This window comes from Phycodurus eques, chromosome 21 (assembly GCF_024500275.1).
Source record: "Phycodurus eques isolate BA_2022a chromosome 21, UOR_Pequ_1.1, whole genome shotgun sequence".
In the NCBI taxonomy this organism is placed as follows: domain Eukaryota; kingdom Metazoa; phylum Chordata; class Actinopteri; order Syngnathiformes; family Syngnathidae; genus Phycodurus; species Phycodurus eques.
The window spans coordinates 5,175,137-5,195,738 of NC_084545.1; the positions used below are offsets into that span (position 1 = coordinate 5,175,137).

At 42.3% G+C, this 20,602-nt stretch overlaps 1 protein-coding gene and 1 long non-coding RNA gene across 3 annotated transcripts in view; one reads left to right on the forward strand and one right to left on the reverse strand.

Moving 5' to 3' along the window:
- Positions 1-292: 292 nt before the first annotated feature.
- The window catches only part of boc (BOC cell adhesion associated, oncogene regulated), a 32,767-nt gene continuing 12,457 nt past the window's right edge, over positions 293-20,602 (forward strand). For both annotated transcript variants that reach the window (XM_061666333.1, XM_061666334.1), the window contains exons 1-3: positions 293-529; positions 15,515-15,644; positions 17,297-17,569. In XM_061666333.1, coding sequence (XP_061522317.1) covers positions 15,533-15,644; positions 17,297-17,569 — 385 coding nt within the window. In that variant the 5' untranslated portion in view covers positions 293-529; positions 15,515-15,532. The remainder of the gene's footprint in view (positions 530-15,514; positions 15,645-17,296; positions 17,570-20,602) is intronic.
- Positions 16,242-20,094, reverse strand: LOC133396452 (uncharacterized). Its single transcript, XR_009767367.1, has 3 exons — positions 20,042-20,094; positions 18,651-18,741; positions 16,242-17,551 (listed from the first exon to the last, which is right to left on the reverse strand). It is a non-coding gene; the product is annotated as an uncharacterized LOC133396452 (long non-coding RNA).

Consider the following 20,602-nt stretch of genomic DNA (forward strand, 5'->3'; position numbering starts at 1 on the left):
AGGACACCGTAGTCTCGGGAATGAGCGGTTTACACTTGAAAAATAAACACCATTAAACAGTAAATTGGATTGCTTGGTTTTAGTTAGCGGTTGGTAGAGCAGTAGAACTGTTATGTGGTGTGGTTTATTTTTTGGGGGGGAGGGGGGTCCAGTCCCCGCATTGTTAAGGTCCCTCCTCCTACTTTGGGAAATGGGAGGACTGGGAAGGCGTCACCAAAAAAAAAAAAAAAAAAAAAAGTAGGAGGGATGGGGGGAAGAATTGTTTGAGAGCTCAGTCATCCAAAAACCTCCTTTCAGTGTGAGAAACGTTTTCTGGGGAGCACGCAGAGAAAATGTCGCCGCAGTAAATTAAAAAAAAAAAACAAAAAAAACACAACAACACGAGAAGAAGAAGGAGAAGAACACTTTTTTCCCCCGTCTTGTTTTTCTTGTTGTTGCAGAGGAGGACTCCACATAAAAAAAGTCGAGCAGAAGATTGCTTTGCTGAGGAGGGGAAAAAAAGGTGCAAGCGCTAAATCGAGCAGTTTCGGTGAGTTTGGATCCTTCACGCTACTCGCTTTGAATTAAAATACACGTTAAATGGTAACAAAAGTTGTGCGTAACTCAAAAAGTGATGTTTTGCGTGTTACTACTTGGTCACGCTTGTTAGCGTGATAGCATTTGTGTAGTTTTTAACCGTACGAGTGCACCATTATCAATGGAGATTTAGGGAAAACTGCACAAAATGTATTTTTTATGTGCCTCAAATGCGCCTTTTGCGCTTTTCCAAAATATAAATTTGGCTTTTGGACGCGCTACGTGACGACTTTGTTGGCCCATGTTAGATTTTCGCTCTACATTTGGCACTTTTAACCCGTTTCAGCGTGTTTTGGACTTGAAAGTTAGCACGTCGCGTGTGCTTTTTGTGACTGCTCATCGTGTTTTTACGCTATACTCGCGCTTTTGTACGTTGTGCAGGCCGCAGCCTATGTAGTTTCCACCATTGGGGGAACACACACACTAACACACGCACACGTTTTTGCTGTGCTAGGTTTACGTACCCCCGCAGCAACAATGACTGGTAGACCTATGTGGAGAAGTGTTTTGTCCCTGCGTGCATTGAACGCAGCATTCCCCTGCAGAGATTGAGAGGAGGTTTCTGGCATGTGCTGTATGAGTGTGTGCATATACTTGACTCCGTTTTGATGCTGGCCAATCATAACAATGCCCCCTGGGTCACGTGGTGTCCAGCGAATGGATGATGATGATGTGTTTTGTAGCATCCCTTGCACGCTGTCATTGCTTCTTAATGACAGACATCAATGACACTTGGATTAAAAGTCGAGAAGCTGTCTAATTGAGAGTAGGATTTAAGATTGAAGACTTGTACATTGATCATGGGTGTGAATGTGAGTGTGAAGGCTTGTTTGTGAATATGTGCCCTGCGATCGACCGGCGACCAGCCCAGCCCAGCCCAGCCCCGAAGTCAGCTGGGATAAGCACCAGCTCACCCCTTTGCGCCCTCATTAGGGCGCAAAGGGAGGCGCTTTGTGTTCTTCTTGATCACTTCTGACAAGCGGTGAGACCAAGTTGAACTAAGTGATTGCACTTCTGAAATTCTGCCTGTTTATCAGCCCCATTGATCAAAACACATTAAACACGAATGTGCAAATCATGATGTCATTTTTCAGCAAAATAAAAAAATGTTTTGCTACACTGGCCGGTTTCAAGTAATGACATATTTTGACGGACTGATATAGAAACAAATAAAAACAAATGATTCAAAATACATCTTGTTTTCCATTGTATGTTATAAGAGTGTGTTGTAAGATGGGACATTGTGGCTCGGCTAAAAAAAAAAAAAAAAAAAAATATGTTTCACTGTTTCTATCTCACTTGAGGATAGACTTGCATATCTTGCAAGTGAACCTTTGGCGACGAAGCTTCACTTTGCACCGCTGTCTCATTGTTCCATGGTGTAGCTGGTATGAATATTTTAAGACTAGCCACGATCGCAATAGCCGAAGCTAGCGAGGCTAACCGCTATTCTCATCCACAACCAGCTTATTTTCGTACTCTCAGACCCACACGGGTGTATGAAAACTGTCACAGAGTGTTCTAGTCCGGCAACGCCCGCAGACAGTCGAGTGTAGTAGAAAGTCCTGTGTAAATTGGCCAATTGGAAGACAAGATGTCAAAAACACACGATTTACGATTAGTCGACTTCAAATATTAAACGTCGATGTGAATGTTTAGTCAACTAATCAGTTCAACACAAAAAATAATGATTAAAACCTAAAGCAAATGATCAAGTAAGGTATTTTAGACCTCCAACGAGCAACAAGCGAAGGGTGACCTAAGTGCCACTGGCCCATAATATAATGCGCTTATTGCAGTTATAAAGACATGTAAGACTGTTATCAATGCGTCTTGGTGTTTGTTTGTTTTTTTGTACCTATGTTGCTATCTCTCTGTATGTTAGCATACCAGTACCAACTGTTAGCAGTTTCTTAATTATCATGGCGCATTTTTAAGTGTAAAAAGTCTTACAACTATGAATATAAAACAAACGAAATACAGTGTCTTATCTTGGTATCGTCATAAACCAGGGAGCCCCTGTAATTTTTTACTACCTGTCTGTGACCCACGTTTGGATCCCGACCCACCTGTTGAGAATCACTGTTGTAGATGCAGTATTGTATATCATGAGCATTTTTTTTTTATACCTTTTGGGGCTTTTCATGACACTTCCTTTGAAGTTTTAATTGTTTTCAGTTTTGCTTTGCATGGTATAAAGTCCACGGGCTCTAGGTTGCCCACCCCTGTTGTAGAGGGTGTAACATTGTTGACAAAAGAGAAGTGGAAGAAAGAAAACTCCTTCCTTGAGGGCACGCTTTCATCTGTGACAGCGGGATGCTCGTGGAGCCATAACAGACGGTTTCGGTGCTTTTTGGGGCGTCCAATCAGGCCGGTCGGGGATCTCTGCTCGGGCCTCACCTGTGTGGTCCTTCTGGACAGGAACAAATAGAAAGAGTCGGAACGGAGCTCTAGTTTCTGTTAAATAAGAATCACTTGCAAAATACAAAAGCTGCATCAAAGATCTGCCTTCTTGGTTCACCAAAAATGTTAATGGGTTAATGTAATGTGCATGTTTAACTTGGGGTGGTGGTGGGGGGTGGAGTCAAACTATAAATCTGTTAAAGATTTTTGTTTTATTGTTTTTACCTTTGATAAAGTGTAGTCTGGTTATTGCTGAAAAGTGACTCTGGATATTGGCCCAGCCTTGCCGCCAAATCATGGGCGGAGAAATACAGTGTGTGGAGACTGTCATGTAAGCTTGCCCCACTGTTATGTCACAGTGGCGCGGAAGTGCAGAATGGCTCGCTCGTGGACACATTTTCAGAAGTACTAAGCAAACAAAAAGATGTACTCGGTTGTTTGATTTCACACTTGATCGGTGGGCAGGCATTCCAGAGACCCAACCATTTGTATAGAAGCCATTAAAAAATTTAATTTTCCACAATATGTACCCTTTAGCTTAGTTTTACAGTAAAATGTGATCAAATGTGAGCTGTACTTCCTTATACTGTATTTATTGTGGCCCCTCTTGAGTCTGTCAGGACTGATTGACAGACGGTAGCTGGGCTTCTCTGTCCATCCATAGAAGGACACCTGGGCAAGCAGGTGGCCTCGGTCTGGGCGGCTTCATACCTCTCCCCCCACCTCCACTCCTGATCCTCGCTGTCAGCCAGGACTGCATTGAGAGGGTGGAATGCGACGGTTACAAAAAAAAAAAAAAAAAAAGAGAGAGAGAGGAGGGGGACTTCTGCCGCCATCAAGCGGGAAAAAAATCCCTTTCCGCTTCAGGTGCCTCTTAGCGGCTTTTTCCCATGCATTTAAGTTAATCGGCTGCCAATTGGATGACGGCGGGGTTCTCAAACTGGGGTCCACGAACCATATCTTGAGGGTCCGCAAAATAATTTATTGACTGATATTTTTTTAAAAAGCATATAATACTTCATAAATCAATCACTTCGCAGTACCTCATCTTAGGGCCAATTACAAGCTCTGATATGATTGTTACGTATCATTACATAAATCTGACATCCCTGCTTGAATAATGTCTTTTTTTTTTTTTTTTTTTTTTTCTGAGAACAAAAGGCATATTTTTTTTATGGGGGACAGCATCAAAGCCTAACTGCGAATAGCAAAAATTTGCAAATAACTGACACTGCCTTATACTGACCATGGAAAAAAACTGCAATTTAGTGGGTGTTTCCGCAAATAATGTTGGATAGTTTCTCCCCTAAAATGTGTGAAATGGTGAATTTGGGATAGACGTGAATATGCGGGTGTCTACTGTTTTTTTTTTTTTTTTTTTTTAAATAAAAAATAAATATTTCCGGAATAATAGGCATAATATTACGAGAATAAAGTCATGTTTTGTAAGTTGTTAAAGTATGACTTTCTTCCCTCGCTAAACTTGAACTTTAATATCATGATGGTACGACTTTATCGTGGAAAAATAGGAATCATAAATCTCCTAAAATTAAGATTTGTAATCCTGACAAAATACATCTTCGTTCTTGCAAACATACAACTTTATTCTTTTTTAAAAAAAAAAATTTCTCCCCCCTCCCAAAAAAATTTCTTTTTTATATTATGGCTTTCTTTTTTTCCCCCAAAATAGGTTTAATCCCTTTGTCATGGAAGCATAACACTTGGAAGTTCTCTTTAATTAGTGTTAAGATTATGAAAGGATCCTTGGGGGGGGGGGAAAATATCCCCTGTGAAAGGTCCCTGGACCCAAAAAGTTTGAGAACCTGTGGTCTAATGAAGTTTACCCTCTTGCACACAATTGCAAACACACACGTTGTGAAGTGTAAGTGCTTGTTTGCTCACTGATCCACTCCAATAGGAGTGAGTGAGTGTGTGTGTGTGTGTGTGTGTGTGTTTGTATGTCTGTGTAAAGTAGATGTTTGGACAGAGATTACAGAGTGTTGTTAGCGACGCGCTAATAGCTCATTCACACACATTTGTTTAACCTCGTCATCTGGATGAATTATTGTGTTAAAAAAATGCCGGAATATCAGATTTCCCGCCCTGGGAACCCGGGCAGCATTCCAAGGACGTTAACCGATAATCACATGTAGACTGGCAGGGCCTGATTCAAGCCGATAAATCGGCAGTCAGACGAACGCTTGTACACCCGCCCACCCTTCAGGGTTATCAAGAGCTGGAATTTTCCGCTGCGCTCTCCGGTCAGCCGGCCAGCATCAAGCGTGAGAGCGAGACATCGGCTTGGCAAGCCCCAGAGCATTCATTCTTGGTGCATGTTTTGCTTTTTCTTTAGATTTTTCTGTTTACTGTATTTTGAAAGATGGCCCGGCGATGCAAGATGCCAACGCATTGGGCGAGACCTTGGCGTACCTCAAATTAATACTTGTTCAATTTGCTTCTTTGGGGGCTTTTTTTTTTTTGAAGGTGCCACACTTATTCCAGAAAGTAAGGCTTGGTGTACACTGGTCTGGCAAATTGGCAAACACGCAGCCTTGCGCTGCACTTAAGAATGTTCAAATTGTACCTACAACATTGCCTGTAGAGTTACTAAAGGTTTAAAGAGATTTGGTTCACAATTTCAAACCAATTTCAATTTCCAGGTGTGTGTGCGTGTGTGTTTGTGTAACCAGAGACCATAAAAAGTGAGTAAAGAAAACGAGAGCACTCTTTGAGGCAGCACTTCCTGCGTTACACTGTGTGTATGTGGCGCACGGACACATCGCCAAACATACAGCACCCGCCACAACTTAGCCGAAAATTAATATGTGCTGATATCAGAAGCTAATCTGTGCTTTGGCCCACCCTAGCTGCCATTTTTAATGGTTGAGAAACTATGTATGGGACCCAACTAATTGCATACAAGCCATTAAAGTCACTTTTCCATAATATGTCAAATTTAAATCGGGTACAATAAGAACCGTACTGTATTTGAGTTCTTGCACCATCCCTTCTATCCAGGAGGAAAACACAACCATGGTTGTGAGTGACAGGGCGGCTATGCTTTTGGGGGGGGGATCCTGGTCCAGCTGCTTCTCCTCTCAGGAAGCTCTCTCTTCAATTTCCCGTCTTCTCCTCTTTCTGCTTTTCCTATAAGAGTCTTGTGACTTTATGACCAGGTCTTATCTCAAGATCCCAATGTCTGGTTTTCATATAACATTTGAGCCTGCTCCCTCTTCTCCTCCTTTCCCCCCTTCCCGTGTACCCCCGCAGAGAGTTGCCGAGCCAGGTGGCGGATCCCTCCCTGGGATCCTGCTGAATAATAGGCAGAAATTGCTCTTGATTTATAATTGGTTCCATTCAGTCTGCAAGAAAGTCCCCCCCACCCGACCCCCCTTCCCCCCTTCCTCCTCCTCCTTACTTTCTTTCGTCATTCTTTACAATGTAGGAACACACAAGTAGTGGAAGTTGCATCTATGCAAATAAATGTATCTGTGTGTACCTAATAAAGTGGATATAGGACATTTGATTTTAAAAGGGACAGAGGTCAATTAGTTCATACTGTAGATGAGGTAGAAAAAATTGTTAAAGGTGTATGTGGTGTAATTCATACTATTTTTTTAAAATAATTTAATTGTAATTAGCTAATTAATTGAAAAGAGAGAAAAAAGATGCCCACTTTCAGTTTTGTTTCTTACTTGAGCCCAGACTTATTTGCAGTTTTTTTTGTTGTTGCTAAATTTATGCAATACATTGCAAGACTTGTGTTAATGTAAATGCTTGATGGATCAAAATTTATGAACAGCTTGAGCCCTATGTGCCCCGTGGACCATATTTTGCCCACCCGATGATCTTGGATATAAGTGGCTGCTGTTTGTGTGTGTGTGTGTGTGTGTGTGTGTGTGTGTGTTGGGAAAAACCAAGAAAGATCCTGAGGTTTGCATATTTGTGCGCCTGTGTGAGTATACTTTTACCATTTAATGGGACTGTGTGTGATTGCTCGCGTATGCGCGGGCAGAGAAAACAGGCTGCCGGAGTATACTTGTGGCCACGTGAAATATGTAAGTGCATCTGTGTGATGAGTGCTCCGAAGTTGCGGCTATTAAGTAAGCTTTCTCAGTCTCTGCTTTTGGATGCTGAAAGCTAGCGACGTCTTGCCACAACACTCATTTTTTTCCTCACATAGTTGATTTTGTAACAGAAATGGAGAGTTGTTGTCATTTTCCCTTCATTAAATGATGTCAAAACCAACTATAATATATAAAATATGTATTTTAGTTAGCTTTCTAATCACGTGCGTTTGGATGCTAAAAAGCTTGCATTTCTTCTCCCTGAGGTTTTTTCCTCACATAGTTGATTTTGTAACAGAAATGGAGTGTTGTCATTTTTCTCACAACTACTTTTTGTTTAAAAAAGTAATTTTCACCCAAGCCGCTACAAGAGTAGATGACAGAATGCTGATGAAGCCTATCAGCTTCCGACACATCTTGCTATATTTTTCAAAATTTTAATTAGTATTTTTTTTTAATTTAGTGACTATCCTATACATTCCTCGTTGGACATGCTAATAAGGTAAGCATCAATGTTACGGTCAATTTAACACATCAAACAACACACACGGAGCAGCCCAGAGTGTCATATATATATATTTTTTTGTATGCTAACTATTACTGAGGACACGGGAAACAATTACACGCCTGCATTGACTGTCTCTATTCAAAATGTGACGAAACGTATGTCACCGGGGCGGTTTCTGATATGGGGTGCACAGTTGACGGGCGGCGCACAGGCCTCATTCACTCCGAGAATCAGTTTTTTTCTCCCATAGTTAATGTTACAGCATAAACAGAGATGTGTTGTCATTTTGTCTTGATGAAATTATATTAAAACTAACTGCATTTGTGGAATGTACTTCAGTTAGCTTTCTCGGCAGTTTGTGAATATTTAGATGTTTGTGGATCTACTTAAGCTAGCAAAGACTGCTTTACCCTTTTATTTTGTCTTACTTGCATAAACAGGTGGGTTTTTTTTCAATTATATTAAACCTATAGAAATAGGGGAACATTTTAATTTACTTTTCTCAGCACAGGTTATGTGCGTTTAGACGTTTGTTGATTGGCTAAAGCTAGCAATGACTTGAATTATGCCATATTTAATTTTGTTGATTTTCTATATAAACAGGCATGTGTTGTTCTTTTCCCCACATTAAATCCAAGATTTTAGTTAGCTCTAGCTTATTAGTTGCCTTTTTCACATGGTTGATTCTGTTTCCCACCCTCTCACGCGAATGGCTAATAAGAAAATGGCTTCGATCCCTTTTTTTAAAAATTGCGTCCAGTTCCCATGGCCCTGCCGCTTCCTGCCAGCGTCTCACGCCGAGTGCAGGAATGCATGCGTGAGTGTGTGCGCGCGCTGTAATTAGCCCGCCGCGGTTAATTCGGCTTGGTTATCTAAATCATGCAAATAAGCCGATGCCGCCTAATTGATTTGAACGCCCGCCCCACAGCCTGCCAGCCAGTTTACAATTCTTTCCAGATCTCCCTGGTTAATCCTCTCGAGACGCCGTGTAGCTCGTTAGTGTCGGTTCGCAGGGACCGATCTGCGGATTTGGACCAGCGTATTGCTCATTATTAGCTTGAAAGATGGTTTGTGGGGGTATGAAGAAGGGGGGGGGGGGGGGGGGGGGCCTCGTTAGCAATGCTTCGATGGCTTTTTGTATGCAATTTAATGGCATGCGAGAACCAGTCCTTTTCCACCTGTTGCCTGGGAATTTTCTCATTACTTCCCGCCCTGGTAGCAGATCCTCCCGCCTCTGTTACAGCCTTGATTCTACACCTGAAACCTCATCACCCAGTTTTATGTGGGCGGAAAAATGCCGGCAATCCTCAGAATCAGAATAGTTAAGACGGTGATCATTTAGATTCTAACACAACAGGATGAGAAGAGCGAGTATTAAAATTGATACCCCTGTTCCGGGTACACACAGGGGTCGCCCTGCCTCTTTTACAGCTCCTACTACCTTTGGCAGTGTATTGTGGTTATGTGTGGATGGGTGCCTTTCACATTTGAACCGGTACGGTACTGATTGCCGTACATGGGAATCAATACTGTTACTTAAAGGTACAAATTCTCGCTAATTTAGTGTGTTTATGTGGTAGTAAATGTTAGTTTGCTCAATAATAAAATATTAAAATGTTTCGGTTTAACATTTTTCAGTCTGATACACTTTGACAAATAGAAAAAAACAGTTTAAAACAAATGGGCTAAAGAGAATGAAGTAAAAATAAATAAAGGTATAATATTTTACAAATAATAGAGTATAAATAATACAAGCAATAAATAAAGCATTGCAAAATACAAATTGCATAGCAAACTTCTTTGCAATGAACTGCACAAGGAACAAAGGTAAACAGTCATTGTATTACGTATGGTAACTTATGTTACAAGTTAAAGTTATAAATAAAGTACAAATAAAATAAATACATAAAAATATAGTAAAGTCATGTTAAGTTAAAAAGCCAAGCTTTTCACTATGTGCATCCGTATGGAATACTACATAACATCGTTGGGACCTCTGGCCAGCTGCTGAAATTACGGGGCTGACGCCTCCCTGGGAACATGCCGAGTTTTAACGGGCAGTGTGTAAGGGGCTAATGGCATACCGCTCCACATTGTTGTGTCCCAGCATTGCAGAATTCCCTCTTTAGGGCTCTGATAATGCATCTGTAGGCCTAAAATTACCAAATTGAAAATGTGTGAACATTTGCTGGTAGCTTCTGCATCAACTGCTGACAAAAGCAACCTGATTTGGAAACGTAACCCTCTACGTGTTTATGTTTACTTGTTGACTGGCTTTCTTGGATGTTTGTTAAGCAAACTGCAGACCCGCACCAACCAAGCCAACCCCCCAAACCCCCTCGTAAACCGTGGCACGGGGGCCCTGGAGGCCAGCGAGCAGCTTGGTGGAAATATGTCTGCACATTGTGGCCTCTCTTTGAATAGCTCGACTGCCAGTTGACGTCCTCTCTGTTCATGGGAGTCACCGTCCTCCATCAATCCATAAAACCCTCAACTCACTACCACTTGGTCATTGAGCCCCCCCTTCCATCTTCACCCCCTTCCCCACCCCCCCTCCTCTTTGGTCATTGACCGGGGCCCATCAGCTCTTCCCCGAGCCCTTCAGAACAGCGTCTCCCCTTTCTCCAGGGGTCCGCGGGGGTCTTTGTCCGGGCGCCGGCTCACTGCTTTACAATGACTCTCCACTCTATTAAGGTGCGTTCTGCCTGTTAGTGTCGCCCGGGGCAACAGGCCTCCCGCGCCGCAGCTATGCATTGTGGGCCGCGGAGGCCGAGCGGGCCCCGTTGAAACCGCGGCACTCCTCACACTTGACACCACATGTGTTTATCTAAAGGGGAGGAAACAGAGGGAGGGAGGGGCCTAAGAAGACGTAAAAGTAGGGGGATGTAGGCGAGTGATAAATATTCAACAGAGAGGAGTTACAAGCAAGTGCACCCCCCGTCCTCCCTATGGCCCCTTCCTCCTCCTCCTCGTCTTCATGCCAGAAAGTAGATGGAATGTGAGCACTCCGGGAGGAGGCTCCTGCCTGGTTTTGACCAATTAGCAAGGTTGTCAAAATGAATTTATCCGCCCGGCTGGGACCACAATGAGAAGGGCGGCAGTGGCCCTGTAGCACCGGGGTGGGGTGTGTACTGGGGACGGGTATTGGGGGTGTCTTGTCATGTGACCACAAATTCCATGGACATATAAGGCGTCGCTTGTTGCTCCTCGTCATCATTCCTGTCTGTCAGGCACGCCATGTAAGCCCAAGATCATGTACAGTATACACACAATAGTAGCCTGTTTTACACAGAGATCCTGGAAATCACCTCATCAGAGCCAGAATGGAAGACCCTTTCACAGCTCTTTGAGCAGAACAATGGGCACAACAACAGCCGTATCAAAAACATTAACAGTCCCATGACGACGGCAACGGCGACGATACTTACGCAACAGGGTAAGAGACGTGAACGTTAAACTGTCTGCTGCTGTCCCTGCATTGCAGATTAACCTTGCACGCGGGCAGCATCCTGCCTCTGTTGCAGCTCTGATATTACCTCAGAAGCCGGGAAATGTGTGGGTCAACTTTGACCCTGTACCTTTCACACAGAACATCCTACGCAAAAGTGGTGTATTGCCGCAGCTGCGTATATGTTCCTTGCTTGACTGAACCTATCTTAGAATCTCTGTCTTGCCTTGCAGTCTTACACAGCTGGAAGATATGAAGTCTCACTAAGAGTTTTTAAAGCTGCGTATGGCCACGTATGGATTTCTGGTGCTGGACGGGGGTGGTTGTGACTGTTCTGGTTTCCGTCAGCCTCGATGCTGTTGTGTAGGAGTCTTGTGTGTATGTGACTTTTTGTTTTTTCTGGATGGAAAAGTTGGACATAGATGTCAGGGCAACTTTTCATCTGGAGGCACGGTATCTGCTAAGCAAACACCAGGCCCAGCTGACTAATGAATCACATGGAGAGCGGGCCCAGGGGAGGCTGGTTTTTTACGCACTGCTGACGTATTACTGCTGTTTTAACAACCATTCATCTCGTGTCGGGCCTGTCCTCCCTTCTCGTCGCCAGTGTGATAAAGGAGACATATTATGGAAAATTTACTTTTGAATGGTTCGTATACAGATAGTTGGCTCTCTGGAGTGCCTGCCCACCCATCAATTGTGAAATTAAACAACTTGACTTCTTTAGGTCTGTTTGTGGTTTTAATTAGCTTGACTTTTTTAGACCTGTTGGTGATTTTAGTTCATTTTTCAGCTTAATTTTGGTCTATAGGTTTTTTTCTCCTTTGTTAGCGGAACTTCTTTAGGTCTGTTGGTGTTTTTTGCCCACCAAATCAGTCCTTTCTTCGCAAAAAGTTGGTCGTAGGCCTGCAGTGGGCACAGGTGCCGGATGCACATATACACCTCTTTTTATGAGCAGCTGTCGCGCCTTTGGCCACAGAAGCCACAGTCCTTCAGGCTGACATTTTGTTTGTTTACCGTGTGCGCTCGCCACTAAATGGCCTGCCTCGAGCCAGTAAATGTAAGTGTAGTGTGTGTGAGACGTTACATTTTATTTACTCAACGTGCCCGCCATTCTAACAGGTAAATATTTGCCAATCGTGGCGATGTGACATCTTGTTTTCTAGTTACCAGTACTCCTGCACATGCTAATAAAAAGCCAATACAAGTGATACATTGATATATATGAAGTACCGCACCTCTTGTGTGACAACTGAGCATTAGTAAGTTTATTTTAAAAAATAAAAAATAAATACTTTCCTAATGTTAACTTCCTTTTGAGCTACAGCAGCACAAATTGAGTAGCTGGCAGCCCTATTGTTAGCATCTAGCAGCTACTATGCCAAATATTTGACAAATTAAAGCAATAATATGTTGTCATTGGACTCAGAAGTTTTGAAATATTTCATCAATTGTTGACTAGTGATCACATATTGCTAGTTTTAGCCTCTAGTGTTGCCATGCTAATGTAATTGAGTATATCAGGATGTTATACCAAAAACGTCTCTTATTTTGCATTTTTTAGTTTATTATTTTGTTTTTTTAGGTTTGTAGTGGTTTAGTTAGCTTGACTTCTTCAAGGTCTTTTTTTTTTTTTTTTTTTTTTTTTTTTGCATTTGTTAGTGTAAAGTCTTAAGGTCTGTTGTTGGTTTTGGCTGGCATTTGTGAGCTTGGCATTTTTAGGTCTGTTGGGGTTTGTGTTGGCTTGGAGTCTTTAGGTTTGTTGTTGATTTTGTTAGCATTTGTTCACTTGACTTCTTTAGGTCTCTTAGCGGTTTTTGGTAGCTTGAATTCCTGGTCCATTGGTTTTTTTGGTTAACATTTGTTTGGATGAAGTCTTTGTGTTTTTTTTTTTTTTTTTTTTTTTTTTTTTAAGCGTTTGTTAGCTTGATTTATTTAGTTCTGTTGGTGTTTGTTTGCATTTGTTAGCTTCGCCTCCTTAGTTCTGTTACGGATTTTAGTCGCAGTATTTGTTCACTTCATTTTAATCTTTGAGTGTTTTTGTTTGCCTTTGTTAGCTTGACTTGTTAGCTTTAGACCTTGTCACTTCACAAATATTTTGTATTTACGACAGTGGTTTAATAAATCATAATACTAAATGACACCTTAAAACTAGGGCAGCTGCTAAGATGACAAGAAGCTAATGTGAGTCCTGTTTGTTGCTTTTGGCCGTGTGGCATTAGCAATGAGTTAGCTGCATTGCTGTAAAGGCTTGTAAACGCAGAGAAAATGAACATTTGTGTGAAGAAAATTGAAAGTCGGCTGGATAAATGATGTGATTATTACCGCATGTTGTTTTTTGCCTGTTGGAGGGTGGTCGCTAATCTAATATTGCGCTTATTAATGGCGTACAGTGTGTGGTCCTGTGTGCGCGTGTGTGTGTGATAGAGAGAGAGAGAGACTCTTGGCTTTAGTTAACAACAGTTTTTCCATCAGCTCTTCATTTTAACTTGACAGAGTTTGCATCCTCTTTCTTCGCTCGTCTTCCTCACCCTTCCTTTGTATTTTGTGTCCTGGCGGCATTGTTAACCACAGATAAGCGGACAAATCCGTAGCCCAGTATGAATATTACACATGTTCAGTTCAGCAGGAAAGGGAGGTTTGAGACGCTCGGGACCACCCTCGTCATCCTGACGGGAAGTTGTTAGTTTAACCTGACAGGAAGGAATTCGGGAAACTTGGCAGCGAGCAACGAGAGAGACGAGAAGAGATGCATGCTCCCTCTGCGTTAACCATTAATAGGCAGACTATTGGCATTAGCATAGCTGAAACATGTCGAACTGGAGGGTAACACAAGCTCCGTTAGCCTTAGTTAGCTTCACTTCTTTTGGTTTGTTGGTGATTTTAGTGGAAAATTGTTCTTGTTGATTTTTCTTAGGATTAGTTACCTTAACTTCCTGAGGTCTGTTGTTGTTTTTTCTTAGCATTTGTTAGCAACTTGACTTTTTCCCACTCCTTAGATCTAGGGTGTCAAACTCAAATTCACGGTGGGCCAAAATAAAAAAAAACTGCAAACTCAATATTTAATAAAAAATCACTGCGATGTGCATGTTTCCCTTCTCTGCAGAAAGGTAGCGTTAAAGTTTATCATATGACAACAAACTTACATTTTGCTTAAACACTGAATCTGGAATAAACAAACTTTAATATTATAAAAACATGAGGAATCAAATTTGCGATAAAAGACATCAGTGGTATTTGTTTTCTTGTTTAGTATTTAAATAGATAACTTTTTCTCTCTCTCTCTTTATCTTCCATTTATCTATCTCTGACTGCCTTTCTTTTTAAAATAAATAATTTTTTCAAAGGCCAACAACAAAACAACCCAAAAAAATAAGAATGTCCTAGTTGCTAACGACAGCAACAGAAAGGGAAGGGGCGCTCACCGGTCTAGACTAATGGACCAACACACTAGCAAAGCATTCTGGGATTTGTAATATTAGTGGTGCACGTGCTATATACTGGCGGGCCAGCTCTAATACACATTTGATATGGTCCGGCGGGCCAAATATAATTACATCGTGGGCCAAATTTGGCCCCCGGGCTTGAGTTTGACATATATGCCCTAGATCTCCAGTCAATGCAGTCTCTTGTTTTTTTTCCCTCACTGCCCCAAAACCCCCACCCGCCCGGGACCCTCTACCTGTATCGGTTACACCTGAGCATGAAGGCATCGGGTTACAGCAGGCCTCAGAATGAGGGAGCCTCTTTGATGAGCTGGAGGTAAAGGAAGGCAAGGGGGCTGTAGGTAGATGGGGTCGGCAAAGAAAGGCTTCATTTGTGCGGCTGCCACTGAAGATGTTTCCTTAACTCATTCACTGCCATTGACGGCTGTTGAATTCAGATATCCTTTTTAACATGGAGGGCTGGTATTCACATGAGTTAATAGCTGCCTGTTTGTGTACATGTGGTAGAAGAGTAAAGTCTCATATAATTTAGTCCAGAAATACCCCTGCAAAATTGACATAAATCAGTGTAATATGCATGCCAGGCCAGTATGGGGTGATGTCACTTTGTAAAGAAGCATCACATGCATGCCTTCCTTTGTGTGTGTTTTGTCACACATTTATTAGATCACCAGTCATAAAAGGAGTAGAGCACATTCGGCATTATGCAGTACTTTAATGCATATTCTTTCAATTTCTGGACATTTTACCATTTTGGGCACAAATTCGACCACTAAAAACAATATTTGTTCAGGAACTAATGTCAATAACTAGAATTTGATATCCTAATCAAACATAATAGGCCAATATGCAAATTTTACAAAAATTGAGAGATAATGTTGAAAATATTTTAGCATTCAAAAATACAATTTTACCAGAACAAATTCTGAACCAACACCTTTATCCAAATCTGCACCATAATTTAACAAGTCCTTCTTTAGCCCGTACCCTTTAATGAGAACATGATTGTTATTTCTGTGTAGTTTTGAAAGGTACCTTGATTGATTGTGTTTATTGTGTGCTTCAGAGGGGTGGTGCATGGAAGATGTCTGGAAAACGCGACTGGACTCCATGGATAAGAAAAAGAAGCGTCCCCGTGTTGTGCGCTCTGGGCACAGTTCTGCTATGTTGCCTTCAGAGCAGCGCTTCAGTCGCTGGTGAGTAGACCTTTAGATTACTGTACAGTCTTGTGTATCTTATAAGTATAAGGACTTCTTTTTTTTACGTGGGTTTTTTCCTAACACCTGGCGCAGCGTAAGCCTTGCCAAGGACAAAATATTCCGACTGGCAGGTTGGTTGTGTTAACACGTCTAGCAGCTGCAACAGCAATTTGCTTGAAACTAGAGAATGCAATTTCTGTAGAAATTGCGTGTCAATGGTGAATGGCTGACCCTCAACTAGAATTCCATAGACTTTAATGAAATTTAAATATATAATGTGAGGATTGGAAAGTTGTTAAAATGCTGATTAATAGTGCTAATATAAAGAGAATTGCTCAAATAAGTGTAATTGATGAGAAATGTACATCTTTCCACGTATTTATGTACTTTGTCTAATGAGAATTGCTCAAATGCTACAGTAGGTATGCTAACATATAGCAAAAATAATAACCTTGGACTGGAAAGCAAATGTCCTGAGCTGAACATTTTGAATTTAGAAAGAATATAAATATGTCAAATGAATTGGAAAAAAAATAATAATCTGAATATAGGAATGTGAGAAATTATTGAATGTGCTGAGGATTTTGACGATTAATTGTATTGAATTGGTCGAGAAATGTGTTGTAAATTGTAAATTTGGGAATTTTGACTTGAAAAATGTGAAATACTAAAAAAGTGGGATTTGGAGGATGTGCAAAATAGTTCATTAGTCCTAAATCATCTGAACTGTTTGAAGTTAGCAAAATTTGAATCAGTTGAGGAATGAGGACGAATTAGGTAACCTTTGTAAAATGTCCCTATTAATTTGGGAATTTTGTCATGGAAAATGTCAAATATAAAAAAAAAAGTGGGAACATTTCAATTTGAATTGGAATGGTTTGAATAATAATAAGTACAGAAATGTGGAAGGATGAGTTAAATTTGGACAATCTCGCCATCGAGTTGAAATTTTTTCATGAAAAAAATAAAAATGTGGAATTGTGGGAATTTTGGAAATGTGGAAAGTAGTTTCCCAGATGTTCCGAATAAGATGAATATTTTGACATTGGAATGGTTTGAATTGTTTGAGAAATGTGGAAGGATGACGAAAAACGTGTAAAATGTCTACATTAATTTTGTCATGGAAAATGAATTTTTGGGAAGGTAAAAAAAAATAAAAATAGTTGCCCAGATATCCTAAATTAACTGAATATGTTGATGTTGAAATGGTTTAAATCTCTCCAGAATTAGGAATGAAAATTGTAAAACAAATTCAGCATTTAATTTTGGAATTTCATCATGGTGAAAATGAAATACTGGGGAATTTGAAAAATACTTTGCACTATGTCAAAAATGTGGTGAACATTTTGAAGTTGGAATGAGTTTTGGACGGAGAGAGTTATATTTGGGAAACTTCTCCATTCAGTTCAGTTGGATTTTTTTAATTAAAAAAAAAATTAATGGAAAAGTGGGAATTTTGAGCATGTAAAACATAGTCCCCCAAAGGGTTTGAATGGAAGTAGAAATGTGAGAGTTTTACAACAACAACAAAAGTGGTGCAATAGAGGAATGTAAAGTATTTTGGGTGCAGAATAATGTTTGAATCTCAAGGCGAATGTATTTTGGATGTACTGTCTCTCAACAATGATTCCTCCCCATTTATCACGCAGATGAAGTCCCGGAGTTCACCGAGGAGCCCGTCTCAGTGGTGCAGAAGCTCGGAGGCAGCGTGAGCCTGCGCTGCGCCGCCCGCCCCGCGTCCGCCTCCATCAGTTGGCGCCTGAACGGCCGGCAGCTTGTGGACGGAGACCTCGGCGTGGCGCTGGGGCCCGGAGGCTTGTTCATCGCCACGCTGTCCAATGTGACGTTAGGCCGCTACCAGTGTGTAGCCAGCAACCGGGTTGGGGCCCTGGCCAGTGTGCCCGCTGACGTCACCGCAGCCAGTGAGTAGCCACCCACGCAGCACACACACGCACACAGAGTACACTCAGGGGTTTTCTTTTTTCAGTTTGTCCAAAAGAACGTCCAAAAAACACAAGTTGTTGTATTTTTCCTTTAAAAGAGACTCAAAGTAACCCCCTTCAACATCCCGACAGAGTTGGCATACCACTCTCTACCCCCCCACACACCCAAAAAAGGCAAGCGAAAGCTTTGTGGATACTTTTAGAAGTCTGTCCCAAACTTTTTAAGTCACGCACCTCTAACATCCCGACAGAGTTGGCCCACCCTCTCTGGCCAATCCAGACCCTAAAAAAGCCAATAGAAAACCTTTTGGATAATTGTAGAGCAGTCTTTCCTCATGTTTTTAAGCCATGCACCCCCTTCAACATCCTGAGAGTGTGGGCACACCCCACCTTCCCTGTACAGATGCTCCAAAAAAGGAAAAACAAAAGCCTTTTGGCTACGTTTGGAGCAGTCTGTCCCAAACTTAAACAAAACAAAACACCTTGAGCTAGCCTTTCTCTAATGGGGTTGAGACTGCTCTCAGTGTATCCGAGGTTACATTTGATATGCATCATGGGACTGGGAGGGGGGCCTGAAGCTGTGTAACCTGAACCGCAAGAATGGAGGGGGGACACCAGGGGCCAGTCCGAACAGGAAGAGGGACCAGGACTTGGCGAGTAGCCCCCGACCCCCATTTGCTCCCACAGCACCCACACGGGGCTTGACAGCTGGCCCCGTGATTGAACCGAGGACGTGATGAGGTTAAAACCTGTTGCCGTGCGGGATGTGATGCGATGCGTGAGGCTGTCAGACACCGTGAGGATGATGACACTGGGAGGCGTTTCAGGGCCAGTCGAGACAAGATCCTCACACAAGAGGAGCCGCTTTCTCCTTCTTACCATTCCTTATCAATTTTATCAAGAGATGGAAACACAACCCTGGATGCTACAGTATTATCACACTCACAGCCCGATTTCATGCTGCCCGCAGTCTCCTCTTAGATAAAATGACTCTCTTTACCAAGAGGTAAATATCATAAACACAGCTAGAAATAACCAGCATAAACACATGCTAACTTACCATGGATGTTGTAGGATTTTACACTGTCGTCACTTTGCTGCAGGGATCTGATTTCTTGCTGCCTGTAGTCTCCTCTTGGGTCAATACATTACTGAGAAATAAATACAGAGAGCACATCTAGAAGTGACAAAAATAGACACACACGTTATGTCACCCTGCACTCTGCTGTATTATCACACTCCACAACAATCCATTTTCTTGCCGCCCACAGTCTCCGCTTGGGTGAAATGAGTTTCCTTCCTGAGAAGTAAATACAAGAAACACAGAAATGACCAAAATAAAAACACACGGATGGATCTCATTGCGGACGGAGCAGTATTATCACACTTCAAGGTGCTGTTATTTTCTTGCTACCCGTAGTCTCCTCTCAGATAAAATTGCCATATTCTATTGTTGTTAGTTAGCAAATACTGTGTATAATATAATGACGACTATGTAAATACTGGGACACATCTAGATACCAAAATAAAAATAGACGCTAACATTATATCAACCTGGGTGCTGCCATATCATACTCCACAGTCTCCACTTGGATACAATTCCCGAGAAGTGAAAACAGGAAGCTCGTGTTCTCCATTGTTTCGTTCTGACGGATGCATTTACTGCAGCGTGGAAAACCGACCGCTTCAAACAGAGCCAGCACTGCGCAGTGGAAAAATTTACGTTTGTTGAAGTCATTAGTATGCTACACTGTGTCTGCCATCTTGCCAGTGAGAACATTTTAAAGAAAAGAAAAAAAAAGGCCTGTCCTAACTATGTCATCACCATCGGCCGGGCCTTGAACTCGTCGGGAGTTGCTCCGTTGGGAGCACGTACGTGCCTGCTCCCGTCTCCATGTGTTTTTTTGGTCATGAGGGTAACTTTGATTCCCCGGATACCCTCTGTGCTATGATTCACAATCCATAAAGATGAAGGATTTAAGCCGAGCCTCTGCCAAGCAGGCCCTCCGTTGCGGGAGGTCCGCTCGGCTTTATGAACGCAATCAATCCTCCGATGCACGCACGCACGCACCTGAGAGGGGCGCCCATATGCGGGGAAGAATGTGGGCGCGAGGGAAGGGAGGAGTTAATGGCTGGAAGAGGAGGAAGGTGTACAGATATGAGGGAGGGAGAGGCTGTAAAAACACCACCTGATTGATTTTGCAAATGGAGCGCTCACAGCACTTACACTGACATATCTTTGGCTGCGGTGATCGGTAAGGTGTGTGATTTGTGCGCAGCCCTCGCCCCTCCTCCTGCTTCATTCCTGCACGTTTTATAGCTCTAGCAGACAGACATACAGACAGCAGGGCCCAGTGAGTAAATCAAGAGCCGTCTTGCAGGGAAGCCGTTTGTTCTTTCGCTTTGAGCAAATCACGGCGACGTATCAGCCATCGGCCAAGAACAACATACCTTCTCGAGCAAAGAATGGAGCGAGGCCGTGTTCTGTAAAGGATACATCACAGGGCTCTTCTGGAAAAATAATAGAGAAAATGTGTTGCTTTTTGTCTTAATCGCCTGCCTCTATCACCCCCTCCCTCTTCTCTTCCCTTCTGTCTTTTTTCCGGCCTCTTAAGAGCAGTGAGTGCCGCTTCCTCCCCAAACCCAAACTGGATCTATGTCTCTGAAACCCTATAGCGTGGACACCTCTCACCTCTGACCCCTCCGCCAGGACTCTGGCAGGGGGTTTAAGGGTTCAAGGGTCAGATCTGTGTCTGCAGACTGTGTGTCTGCGGAACACTGGCGGCATTACACCCGGTAATCCCACTCCCTCCCACATTTCCCACAGAACGTGATCCGGCCCCAGTGTAATGTTTGACAGGATTAATAATGACAACTTTTAAGGCTTTTGGAAAGTCAAGTTAGCGGCAAATAAAGCCAATGTTCGGCACAAATTCTTGCTAAATTGAGTTTGTGGGTGCACTGAGACTATTGAAACACAAAAGTAGTTATAAAGTTGACTATTTATTGGTC